The 13,643-nt window shown below is 42.2% G+C and overlaps 1 protein-coding gene across 3 annotated transcripts in view; it reads left to right on the plus strand.

Moving 5' to 3' along the window:
- The first annotated feature begins 13,391 nt into the window (after positions 1-13,391).
- NDUFV2 (NADH dehydrogenase (ubiquinone) flavoprotein 2, 24kDa) overlaps positions 13,392-13,643 on the plus strand; it is a 14,004-nt gene continuing 13,752 nt past the window's right edge. For all 3 annotated transcript variants that reach the window (XM_010584813.1, XM_010584814.1, XM_010584812.1), the window contains exon 1: positions 13,392-13,524. Coding sequence is in view for 1 of the 3 variants with exons in the window: in XM_010584814.1 (XP_010583116.1) it covers positions 13,483-13,524 (42 nt within the window). In the remaining 2 variants the exon portion in view is untranslated. The remainder of the gene's footprint in view (positions 13,525-13,643) is intronic.

A 13,643-nucleotide genomic window follows, 5' to 3' on the forward strand; every position in this document is an offset into this window, starting at 1 on the left:
CAGCCCAGAGGTGATGTTTGTGCCTAGTAGCCTTTGGTGGTTTTGGGTTGGTTTTTTTAATGGATTTGTCTTATTTCCATTTTCTCAACATGCATACAATTTGGCATTGATCACTCTGCATGGCAGTAAGTTCCATATTTAAGGATGCATTGCTTGAAAAGGTGTCCCTTTTTGTTTGTTTTGAACCAAAAGAGTATTGCTGGATGCAAGTACGAAGCTGCAGTTTTATACACAAGGGAAGAAGTTTTACACTTTTAAATTAGGTAGGAGGGCTGCCTAACAAAAGAGACATACACGATGAAAGGAGCTGAAATTATTTTTATGTCTTCTCTGAAGTCAGGTGATTACAGCAGCTATAAGGCTCAGCTCTAAAGGCTAAAAGCTTTAGAACCAAACTAGCATAAAGTTTAATACAGGCATAAAGATGCAGTGAGGATAAAGCTCATTAACTGAGGCCTTTCCAGATTGAGGGAGATGGGTTATATTCATAATGACATATGGGAAGTACAGTCACATAAAGCACTGAGGTGATACTGTATGCTGTGTTTGAATCATCCTACAAGATCTTTAGATATTAAGATAGTTTTACACCTACCCAGTTCTGAGTGTTTCTGTGACTGAGGAGCTCTGCCTCTAATTTATGCTGTTTAAATCTCTCTGGGGCACTCGGAGGGTCACAACACTACCTTGCTAAAACCTTTTCTATGATTTGAAATACATGTCGTATATTTAAAGACAGCAAAAGGTTCAGTCTCTTTAAACCGGACTGTAGATTAAATCCATCAAGAAGCTCTGTAGTTCCTCCTTTCAATAGTTTAGATCTTAGTGTATTGCTTCCTCTAGAAGTCAGACCACGTAATTGTGGGGAAACCTGCTCTCTTAAAAGGATGGGAAAAAGAACTTTTCCTTGGAAAACAGTCTAAAGATTGGTGGTTGAAAGATTTCATACAGAAAATACAATAAAAATCTCAAGATAAGGAGCTGGAAGTTTCCTAGATTTATTCATAAGTGGCTTTTTTCATAAGCTAAAAATAGGCCTTGGCATTTTCCAGTCCTAAGGTCAGCCAAAAAGCTAGGTGCAGACCTCGAGTTTAAAAGCATTTCCTAATTTTGAATAAATCTGTAAATAAAACTAACGGGACCAAATTCCTTCTAGCCAAACCTAAGTGAAGCCTGTTGAATTATGTCAACAGGAAAAAATTTGACGTACCTCATTTGTAAAATGTTGTGCAAATATAACAAATAAATTGAGTAAACAGTTCCAGAAAGTGTGCAGCAGCATCATTCAAAGTATGTTCTAGGAGACATAAGGGTAGATAGTGAGCTGAAGACTTGCATCATGGAAAAAAAGCTAAATAAGGACTCAAATCTGCTTTAAACACATTTAGCCTTGCTGCTCTTATTTCTTTCTCTAGTTTATTTAGGACAGAAGCAAAATCTACTTATCAATCAGACAGGACCAAATTCACCTCTGGTGTAATTTAGCTGGATCTAAGGCTAAGACTGAATCAGTACTTTGATTGCCAGAGGATGACAGATAGTGGGGACAGATAAAGTGCGGGATACAATTCTATCTATATACATGCAATATCTAAACACGATGAGAATACTTGGTGTCCAATGCATAGATTAAAAGCACTCCAGTATCTACATGCACAGGAGATCTTGTCCGTTGGATTCACACACATCCTGTTCCTGTCCTCAGCTTCTGTGTGGTACTACTCCTCCCAGCAGGAGTTTCTTTTCAGGCCCTGCAAAGCCTGGTAAATAGGCGTGGGTAGCAGAAACTGCTTTTTGCTAACTGTTGCAGCTGAGACCTGGGGACCACTGTAATGGGAGAGTTCTGAGAGGATGAGCCAGTCAATTATTCAAGCATGCATCTATTTATGCTCAGCTTTTAGGCAACACAACAAATCCTAGACAGAATTTATAATCTTTTGTTCTTCAGCTGTGAACCATAGCAGATGGTTTCAGTCTATGCAGATTAAGAGCAAAGTAACACATTTTGTATTTCCAGAATAAATAGGAATAACTTAACACCAATTACAGTTAGATCATGCAAAACAGGAAAGACAGCATTCTAAACACTGAACATCTACTGATTTGAGCAGATTTTGAGATTATAGATATTACATTTGACAGTTTAGAATCATCCACACCATAAATGGATGAGAAACTGTGAGAGAGAACAGGACTGGGCTTTGGTTCCCCTTTCCTTTACACCACACTTCCAGTCAAGCCTTTACAGTAATTTCCAATATAGCTCTTTTTCTGCAAGGCCACGTATTAGAACTAGTTTTGTCACTGGAACGGTTCCTCTGAGTAAAGGCCCTCTTATGTCCTATTCTTGTCTCCAGGAGGTTAAATCAAAGCATTAAACAGGAGAGGACAGAAGTACTTATGGGACAGATGTGCAAGTAAATGACACAACAGCGTCAAACAAAGGACACAACAACCAATACTATCAGCATGACTGGTATTAGTTCCAGCAGTCTTAACTGTTGTCATGGGGTTTTTAGATATCAGAGCAAAAAAGAACTTTAACGAGGAATTGAAAGGTTATTTTAGGTATTCATACATACAGGAAATTTCTCTCCATTACAGTGAGCTGCACAGGGAGAGCATGAAACAAGTGGGTAATGCAGACTGGCATCATAGTGTAATAGAAGAGGAGGTTTTCCATCAAATTAACACTTTGACAGCACCAGACCTGCACATGGGCCTGCCCAGGAGCTCCCATGTGTTTGGTTTTGGGGCATAGCTCACCATGCTATAGCCCAGACAGCTGAATTCATGCCAAACATGAGCTGGCAATTCCAAGCCAGGCAATATTTTGTCACTCTCTATGAGGACAACGTCCAGGATGGAGAGAGCATTCTGTATGAGAGCACCTGCAGTGGACACAGGCATTTCTGTTGATGAGGTAGTACCAAGGTAGATCCTTGTTTACCTCTGAGGAGTGACAGCATTGTAGTGCAGATTGAACCATGGATTTTTGTCAGGCAGGGTCCACGCTGCAAGATGATACCAAGTCTGTTTGTTGGTCCCATAGTTCCTGTTGTCACCCAGTTTCTGAAAGAGAAATAGCTGTTGTACAATTGAATCAAAATAATTATGGGGACTGAATAGAAGAAATAAAAAATGTTACTAATGCAGCTTTATAAGGGGGGAGAGGCCTTGAAAGTGAAAAAAAGCCTTTGGAGAATAAAGGAAAGTCAGAACTTTCCTTTATTTTGTGGCCAAACTTGGGGAAACAGTGTTTGCAGTAATGTTCTGAATGGCTGTGAATGGGGAAAGATTGAAATCACTAGGACATTTACTCAGGAGAGAGAAAAGGACATGACAGTTATTGAAATAAATAATAGACAGGTGTCAGCAAAGTACAAGGGCAGAAGCTTCATTAAAGTGTTTTTTTTGATGAAACCCCAGATAGCAATCATAAACTGTTAAGTACACCGAGAGATGAAAAGAGAAAGGATGGTAAGGCAGTAAACAGGAGAGGCAGGAGAGTTCAAGGGCACTATTTTGATTAAGATGGGAGAGGTTAAATCATGCGTGGATCTGTGAAGAGGATAAAGCAAAGAAGAGTGAGGAGAAGACTGAAGATGATTAAAGGTAGTGTGGTAAGCAGGCATCAGAAACTAAAAGAAAGGATTAGATTAAATCTTTAGGAACATGGTCAGAAGAGGAAAACAAACGACAAATTTGAAACCTCAAAGTCTATGGTGGCAGGAATAGCTAGTTACAGATGGGTAAAGGCATATATCTTTTTGGGTCTCGTACACAGCTCCTCTGTCTACTGTTTCAGTGTGGCAATCATGAATCATTATGTCAGTTTGGTGGCGAAAGACTGGCCCAGACTCTGGTGCAGTCACACTGTTGGCACATAGGCTTGGTGCTGTTACCAAAAGACCCGGTCAAAGAAACTCTCTTAAGACTCGATTTTGGAGTTTTAGAAAGCAGACATTCTTTATTTCAGCACTGGGTGCACGGAAGATCGCTCCACCTGTCATGCACACCGTTACCTACAACAAGCAGAAATTTATATTATTCCAGTCATACATATTCATATTATCATTTACATAGTGCCCACCCTTTGCTCATGTGCAGTGTGGGTCATCTCTTTCTCCTAGTTAACTGGCCTTGGCAAGTTTTAATTACAAAAACTCAGCAGAACTCAAAGCTTATCATCAGGGCCCAAGGCACATCAGGCCCGAGGCCTCCTGTCTGTTGGCGCCTTTAGCACATACCATTGACAAGGCTCAAGGTTTTTCTTATCTAATTAGTACATACCTGTACTAATTTTGAAGTTTTCAAGCAAGCAAAAGTTCGTTAGTACAGCGATACAGTAAAATTTTCCTTCGTCTGCCTTTGTTCAAGGCATCAGAGCTGGGTCCTGGGAAGGTGTAAGTGTGCAGGGGACACACCCGTGGGAGGCTCTCATGTTGTAAGCAGGACCTGTGCACCAGGATGCTCCTGTCAACCTGACAGCAATCTGTTGCACCACAGGTATCAAAGTGTGGAACAGCTAGATCCTAATAATCCACAAAGGTATCAAATCAGCCTGTCTGCTCCCAACAGACTTAGTTACTCTCAAAGCTTTGGATACAAGACAAATGTAATTTCTGTGCTTGTAATTATTATCCACAGAGCTGTGGATGTAGCTCTGACTAGGTCTGCATGTTTTGATTTACACTGGGTAGAACAGACTCCTTCCCTGGGGACCCACTTTGATGCAAGGGAAAGCCTGGTATGATCTGGTGATAGTGAGAGCTATGCCAACAGAAGCATTAAGTCCTGGAAGGACTATCCAAGGTGAACAGATCAAAGATTAAAGTGCAAATAAAAAACAGCTTCTGGTCATCCAGGATGGTTTATGTAATAGTCAGGACAAAAAAAATAAGTAAAAAAAAGTTACTGAAATACAGTATAACTGTTATAATAAATGGGATAGTAGACAAGGATGGGAGAAACATATTCATGCCCTAGGTTACCTGACAGGGTGAGAAGCATTTGTTTTCAGACAAGGAACTAACACATTAGAAAGCGCCCTAAAAGGCTTACTAGGCAAAGTAAAAACATCCTTTTAAACAGCATAATAATAACAACTGCATAATAATAATTTGATCAGAAGTCAAATTCATTCCTGGCAGAACTTTATTGCCTCTAGGGAAAAAATGAAGATGTTGTCTCCTTTCATGCACACATTCATTGTGTTGCATTTTTTTGTTACTACTTTTTTTGTAACCTCAACCCCAAGAGGTTTAATGCATTTTAATTTCTTTTTAAGTAGGTGTCGTGGTTTCAGCCCAGCTGGTAACAAAGCATCACGCAGACGCTCGCTCACTCACTCCCCCCGCCCCGCTCCCTGCCACAGTGGGATAAGGAGAAAATATAAAGGCAGGCTCGTGGGTCGAGATTAAGGACAGGGAGGGATCACTCACCAGCTATGGTCATGGGCAAAAGGCAGGCTCAACTTGGGGAAGAAAAATCAAGTTCATTTGCTACCAATCAAAACAAAACAAGGACACTGAGAAGTAAAACCAAACCTTAGAACACCTTCCCCCCAGCCCTCAACCCCACTCCCGGTTCTCTCCACCTCCTCCCCCCGGCGGTGCAGGGGAACAGGGGATGGGGGTTGGGGTCAGCTCCCCACACCTGGTCTCTGCCGCTCCTTCCTCCTCAGGGGGAGGAGGACTCCGCACTCGGCCCCTCCTCCACTGGGGGGTCCCTCCCATGGGAGACAGTCCTCCACGAACTTCCCTGGCGTGGGTCCTTTCCATGGGCTGCAGTCCTTCAGTCACAGACTGCTCCAGCGCAGGCTTTCCCATGGAGTCACGGCCATCCTGGGGGGCACCCACCTGCTCCAGCGCGGGCTCCTCCATGGGCTGCAGGTGGGCATCTGCTCCACCATTCACCACCACGGGCTGCAGGGGCATCCACCGCCTCAGGCGCCCCTCCTCCCCTCCTTCCTCCTCACTGACCTTGGTGTCTGCAGAGGGGTTCCTCTCACGTCCCACTCTCCCCACTCACTGCAGGTTCCCCTTCCTAAATCTGTTCTCCCAGAGGCACTACCACCATCGCTGATGGGGTCGGCCTGGGCCAGAGTTGGGTCCGACTTGGAGCTGGGGAAGCTTCTAGCAGCTTCTCACAGGAGCCACCCCTGCAGCCTCCTCCCCCAACCACCAAAAAAACCCACGCCACACAAACCCATAACAGTAGGTCATTGGTTTTCCTCTTCTGCACTGCCCTCCTTCTAAAACAGCTTGTAGTCTGAACCTTTATTGTCTTTAGAATCTCTGCAGAAATTTCAAATCTACTTTAGCAATTCTACTCTATTCCACTTCAACCTCACCCACTCAATATGCACCAGGCTGCTCTCAAGTTCTTGCCTTTCCATCTGCTAGTCCTTCACAGATAAGGATTTGGGGAGGAAGGCATCCCAGAAATATGAAAGGCTACATACTGCAGAAAAGAGGAAACTTGTTCTTAAAGAGTATGAAGAGGCAATGCAACTTGTTACTAAAGTTGTCACCATTCTGGTCAAGCATGATCTTTGTAAAATGACAGTAACACACTGACTGTCAGGAGCTTAAAAGAAAACAGACTAAAATTCCATCCCATGATGTTCTTCCTGCATTTATCTCCATTTACAGTTACCTCTCCTCTCACCCCCCAGACCTGCAGAACTTGGTAATAAAATAACCCACAAAATGTAAAAAAAAAAAAAAAAATTTACCCAGCATGAGGTGGGGAGAGACTGCAGTGAGGGAGTGACAAGAACTAAGATACATGCAAGTAGTAACTGTACAGGGTGGTTCATCTCTGATTGCTTGCCTGAAAGGTAGAGAGAGTGCATTGATAAATTTTTGACTTGGGATGCTAGAGGCTGCAACATCACTGGTTGCATTTGGTCAGCACCCTGAAGCCCAGCTTATGAATCAAGGGCCATGCCACAGGGACTGCTGTGTTATTTGGAGCTTGTTAAAGCAAGTAGAGCAACATTTCAGACTCCCATCTCTGCCAGCACAAGATCTGAGGTTCACAGGCACTGTGGGAGGAAGACATAAAAAATAAATGAGCTAAATAATGAAGACTAGCTGTACCTAATTATAGTTCTAGCTGCCCTTAAAGTTCAAAGCTGCTGCAAAAAGGTGCTGATCCCCTTTTTTAATGGTGTTTGAACTTCACGGATGATTAACACGAGAAAGTCAGGAGATGCCAATGGAAGTCACACCAGCTTTTCAAAGCCTTGTTGAAGAGAGAAGCAGCGTCTCTTACAGCAGTTTATTTGCACATCAAAACATTCTTAAGCTTAAATTAATATTTAGCCTGAATACAGAAGCAATGTAAGAATTAAAATTAAATTGTGTAGACTATTTGGAAGCTCCTCTTCCTTACAGTTTTTGGTACCTGACTTGAGACACTAACTTAGGAAAGTAGCTCTTCAGGCTCTGTACATTGGCAGGAGAGAGTCAGTTAACTACAGAAGGAGTGCAAGTTCCTAGCCTGAGCATTTAAGTGTCCAATGCTAAGTGTGTGAATGCATTTACCTCCTCATCTCTCTCTATTAATAGTTTAACTGAGAAGCATTTGTTCCTAGTTTCCTTCCCATGCTGCAAACCACGGATTATGAATGCTTGATCACTGGGAACTGAATTTCTCTCAGACTAGTGGGAAAAACATGGTCCATGGAATAGGATGCCAGGTTATAGGTCGGTGGACTTGTGTTCTTTTCCAGCTCTTGGTGACTTCTTGTGACTAACCAGGGGTCAGTACACATTTGCCTCACATCTTCCTATCTGTAAAATAAATATAGTAATTCCTAATCACATTCTAAAAGAGGTCTTCATCTCTGGAGAACAAAGTCTTAATTATATACCAACTACAATTATGTCATCCCCAGCACAAATATCTATCTGTATGGGCACATTTTAAGTTATTGTTACATATTTCTAAATAATGTGAGTAGTAGAAATAAAGGACAGTTTAAATTAAGATTCTTTCTAAACTTTAAGTGCATTGCATTTCCACTTTCATACATAATGTGAAATGTACTTCCACATAAAGGTGAAATTTAAACTGCTGCAGCATATTGAAACAACTGCATTTATAGAAAGTACAAATCTAATCAAGGGACTTATGAAATTGTACAATGCCTTTGTGCAAATATTAAACAGCATTAAGATGTTTTTCATCATCCTTTATTCTATCAGTGGAAAAATGTTTCATATTAATGTATAAGCTTGGTCGTTAGACCTCAGTAACACTAAAGCAACATCTAGGAACATAAGCAATGTGTAGGCACGTTGAATAAAGTACAGTGTGTCATAAAAGAAGTACCTGGTAAAGAAAAAACTTATCATGTGTTGCTAATCTGTAATGCCATCCGTATACAGTACAGACTATATCATGAAGAAATGCCAACAATTCATCTTTGAAGTTAAGCACAGATTACTTTTATATTTAAATATATATCAAACTTCATGATAGAAAACAAAATAACTGGCTAAACCATTTATCAATATTTTACTGAGTTCATGTCCCCACAGCTAATGCAAAACTTCCTCTTATTCATTCAGTGGGTATTGTATAAAGGATGCTGAGGTTACAAGCATTTTATCTGTATTAGGTACACAACACGGCTTGAGCCTATTTTCATTGTCATTCTCCATCATTTACTGGTACTGCTACCATTTGCTTCAAGCAAACTGTAGAACAGAGATGCAAATTTATCATCTCTAGTACTCAAGCCATGGAAGCAAAGTGATCATCAACAAAGGAACTGAAATATATTTGTTGTATCCAGTGGGTTGTGGAAGCTCATATCTCACAAGCTAGTGGGCCTGGTCCTCAGATGAGGAAAATCTGATCAGTTCTCTCTCCTTCAGTGGAGCTATACCAGTTTCCATGAGCACAGAGGGTATGGGCAGTTACCTATGGCAGTGTCATGCTCCTTCTTTATAAAAGTCTTTTCAGATGCTCTAGCACCTACTACACCTTCCAGATTTTTCTGGTATAGTAAGGACTATTATCATCCCAGACAGCCTCCTCCTACAGCAGTATTCCCTGGCATTCACTTCCAGTTTGGTTCTTAATTGTTATTCAGCACTGTGGATAAGTAACTGTGGCTTGGGTTTTTTTCCAATGTTCCATGTGCCTTCTCATTTTCTTTCCAGTCTCTATCCTTCTGCAGTTATTTCTCTGAAGAAAAACGTTCTGCAAAGGTGGTTCCATGTACAACCTCAACACTACCCATACAGTCATCTTTTGTTGGAAGAGTTCCTTCTATGATGCTAATAAACATCCATTTTAATATTTACAGTTCTCGGGTGAGTGTGTTAAGCAGGCAGTTCATTGCCTGCTTTGTCTCTACTTTGCTTACAGAAATAGGTCTCAGATCATACTTTATACTAATTCTGCTCTGTAGTACATATAATTTTTTGATTAATTAAATCTAATCTATCACAAAGATGACCACACTTTTTAACTGAAACACTCCTGGGTATATAAGCCAGTATTTTGTACAGTGTTGCAATGTGAAGATTGCAACTGAGAATGTTTTGTTTTCCAATGTTTTTAGGTCTTAATTATTTAATATGATCTCTTCTGTTTGTCCCCTGTGTTTTCACACTTCTTAAAATAGATCACTGTGCTGGTTAAATACGAACATACTAATGTATAACGCTGAAGTTTCAGAAAGGTCTTAATAGCCTTTTTTTCTTTTTCTTTTTTACATAGTTGACAGCAGAGCTGATTGAAGGTGTTTTAATGTGATAAGAAGCCTGTGATACCATTTGATAGTATTTATGTCCTCTCCAGATGACCTGTGTTCAGAAGAATCTCTTCAAATGGCTTGCCAACATTCACAGTCCCTACACTGCAAATTACTATTTATATTAGTTAATGTTAGAGCATGTATCATAAAATAATTAAAATTGAATGTTTTCAAGTATGACTGGTTAATATTACTTGTACTGCTATGGCTGGACGTACTACTTTTGAATGTCAGAAAATATACACTGAATGCCTGTACATGAATAATGGATTGAAGATTCATGGAAGCGGATTTGTTTATTTTTGTATTTCAGGATGCAGAGCAATGTAACAGTCATTAAATATCCCTAGTATATTTCCATTTAAAACAAGAGCCTGAAAGCAATTATTTGGCATAATGCATACTAATAAAGAAATCCAATGTCACAGAAAATAATTATTTGATTGCAAGAATAATTACCTAGCCTACATTTGCAGAAAACAATAGCATTCTCCATCTTTCCCTTACTAGCCCATGGAATTAGAGCTTGTGAGGCTGCTGGGGACAGGGTGCAAGGTTATGGAAACAGGTGGTCTGGCCATTTCTCACCCGTCCTTGCACACCTGCCCTACTGGAGACATAGGCACAAGTACATCATCTGCTGCATTTCCAGACCCTTGTCAAAAAAGTAAACACAGGGGGACTTGTTCTCCTTAATGCAGCTTCCCTTATTGATGGGTCACACTGGAAAAGTAGTTGTCTGAAATCATTGTGGTCCATAAAAGACCCTCTTAGGTATCACTGGCAGTTTGAGCGGTTGCATGCACATGCTTCGTGGTGCTGCACCAGGCCCTGCATGAAACAGACTTTGGCACTTCAATTCAGTGCATGCAGAAGGCAGAACACACAAAGCAACAGGCAAGTCTGCAGATCGCTGCTGATACTGGACTCCCATTCAAGGCCACGCTGTTTTTTTAGTACTGTCATCTGATAAATAGACTGAGTTTAAATTACAAATGCTTCCAAATGCTTGTTTACAAACACACTTACGAAGTCCAACTGAAAAATGTGTATTGGGCTAACATATAACTAATAAATTACTGTGATTATATATTTTATAATATAAAAATGAATGTTTATTAATTTATCTGCACAGGAACAGTCCCTGAATCTAATCATACATGGTCTTTGCTATTCTTAGACTGTATGCCTAGGGCAGATTCTCAACAGGATATAAAATTTTGGCTTAGCAATGGAATCTGTAATCTGTGCTTGAACATTGCTGCACTGTTATACTTGCTCTGCTTTAGGCAGTCTTTCAAGTGTTTTAAGAATTAATCTCAGGGTAGTATACAAGTACAGAAATGAGGTTTATAAGTGACTAAATAATTAGTGAAAACAAATCAATGAAAATATCAAATACTGGTAGCAGCACTTAAATTACAAATGCTGATAGTAGCTCTCAGCATTGAGGAAATGAAGAATAAGGAGCAGGAAGACAACCACTGACTACATTAAACCCGAATGTAAAAGGCAGTATTCTAACCAGAGAGCTAGTCCCACATCCTACCTGATCTGTGCAAATGAAAAGTGTTCTGTTAAAAGGACATTAATCACAGTAACAGTTGCCAAATATATACGTACGCATATTCGTGTATGTCTGTATGTATATATGCAGGTATCTGAAACAGTAGTAAGGACCTTGTTCTAATTGTTCTAATATGTGCACTTGCATAGTGTTTGGGGCTTTGTCTAGAGCTATCTGTTGAGATGTACTGGGGCTCTTGTCTCACCATACACACAGGTTTCTTTACAGGTGCCCTCCAGGTGCAACTACATAGGCATAGCCACTGTGGTTCTGTCTAACCTGGCCTTTTGTCCCAACAAGTGCCCTGATAGATCATTTTATCAGTACAAATCCATGATGTAATCATGAAATCTTTTTAATAAAATTAACTTTGCTCTAGTGTAGTTAATCCTGCCTTTTTGAATGTTTATATGAAGTAAAAAAGGGCTTTTCAACATAAATAAGCAGATGAAAAATAAGTTAACATGTTGGATGAAAGAAAACACTGTAAGGAAAGCTGAATTTTTGTTTTATCTTGTATTTACTAAAAGTACTTGATATTCATAGTGTCAGCTAGCAGATCACTACAATTTTTGCAAAAGTAAAATATATGTACATATTTTCACCACGCACCAGATCCTGTACTTCGGTCATGGCAACCCCATGCAGCGCTACAGGCTTGGGGAAGAGTGGCTGGAAAGCTGCCCGGCACAGAAAGACTTGGGGGTGCTGGTTGACAGGCGGCTGAATATGAGCCAGCAGTGTGCCCAGGTGGCCAAGAAGGCCAACGGCATCCTGGCCTGTATCAGAAATCGTGTGGCCAGCAGGAGCAGGGCAGTGATCGTCCCCCTGTACTGGGCACTGGTGAGGCCGCACCTCGAGTCCTGTGTTCAGTTTCGGGCTCCTCACTACAGGAAAGACATTGAGGTGCTGGAGCACGTCCAGAGAAGGGCAACGAAGCTGGTGAGGGGTCTGGAGAATGAGTCTTATGAGGAGCAGCTGAGGGAGCTGGGGCTGTTTAGTCTGGAGAAAAGGAGGCAGAGGGGAGACCTTATCGCTCTCTACAACTACCTGAAGGGGGGTTGTAGTGAGGTGGGTGTTGGTCTCTTCTGTCAGGTGGCTGGAGATAGGATGAGAGGAAATAGCCTCAAGTTGAGGCAAGGGAGTTTTAGGTTAGATATTAGGAAAAATTTTTTTACTGAGAGGGTTGTCAAACATTGGGATGGGCTGCCCAGGGAAGTGGTTGAGTCACCATCCCTGGAGGTATTCAAAAAGCGAGTGGACGGGGTACTTCAGGACATGGTTTAGTGGGCATGGTTAACGGTTGGACTGAATGATCCTGAAGGTCTTTTCCAACCTAAATGATTCTATGATTCTATGATAATTTAATAAGACTCCATCACTGAGAGCCAGGATAGACGAGAGGGTGGTGAGCACAGGGGAGAGCCTCCTCAGAGGAAAGGATATGGTTAAGAGATGTTGGAACATCAGCTGATGCTTTGCGAATCTGAAATGCCGAGTACTCACTGATATAAAATACTTCCTTCTTAGCTGTTATTTGAAAAAAATGTGAATTTATTTTACAGTGAAAAAGATACATTTGCATTCCTCGTCGCAAGACCTGAACCCCGGTCAACAAAACTGGGTAGAAACGAGGTAAACGGAGGACCAAAAAAACCTCACCGGTTTCTGCAATTTCCCCCCGTTTATTCCAGATACTTCCTTCCAAACGAATTTGTTTTTTCACGCTGATGTATGTCACAAAAGGTTAAAACTCACTGGTACAGGTCTCGTGGTTTGCTTCCGTTACTCGACGCAAACCTTGTACGTCTGAGAGGACAGGAATCCAACATCTGCAGGAGGGACAGTCCGCAAAACGTCTCCTTCCAGAGCAGGCAGTCGTGATACCTGGCAGCGGAGTAAGGCGTGCGGCGACCCGCTCGTTCTGGACGAGCAGCCATCACAAGGGAAGCCAAGAACCGCCAACGCCCGCCGCGCGCCCCCGCTCAGCCAGCGCGCTCCCGCCCCCCGCGCAGCCGGGCGTCGCCGGCGCATGCGCGGGGCGGGTCTCCTTGCTGCTGCGCGGAGGGCGAGCGTAGGCCTCAAGGAGAAGGCAGGGAGGGCGGGCGGAGGGTCGCCGCTTGTTGCCGTCGCCGCCATGTTCCTGTGTGCTCCCCTGCGGGCCGCGGCCGCGCGATCGGTAAGGGGGAGGGTGCTGCGGCGACGCGTCTGTCCTCGCCGGTCGGGGCAGGGCGCCCGCTCGGCTGGAGGAGAGCGCGGGGGAACAGGGGGCCCGCGGCGGGGGGGGGGGGGCGGGGG

This window comes from Haliaeetus leucocephalus, unplaced genomic scaffold (genome assembly GCF_000737465.1).
Source record: "Haliaeetus leucocephalus isolate CR32 unplaced genomic scaffold, Haliaeetus_leucocephalus-4.0 Scaffold1007, whole genome shotgun sequence".
Lineage (NCBI taxonomy): Eukaryota > Metazoa > Chordata > Aves > Accipitriformes > Accipitridae > Haliaeetus > Haliaeetus leucocephalus.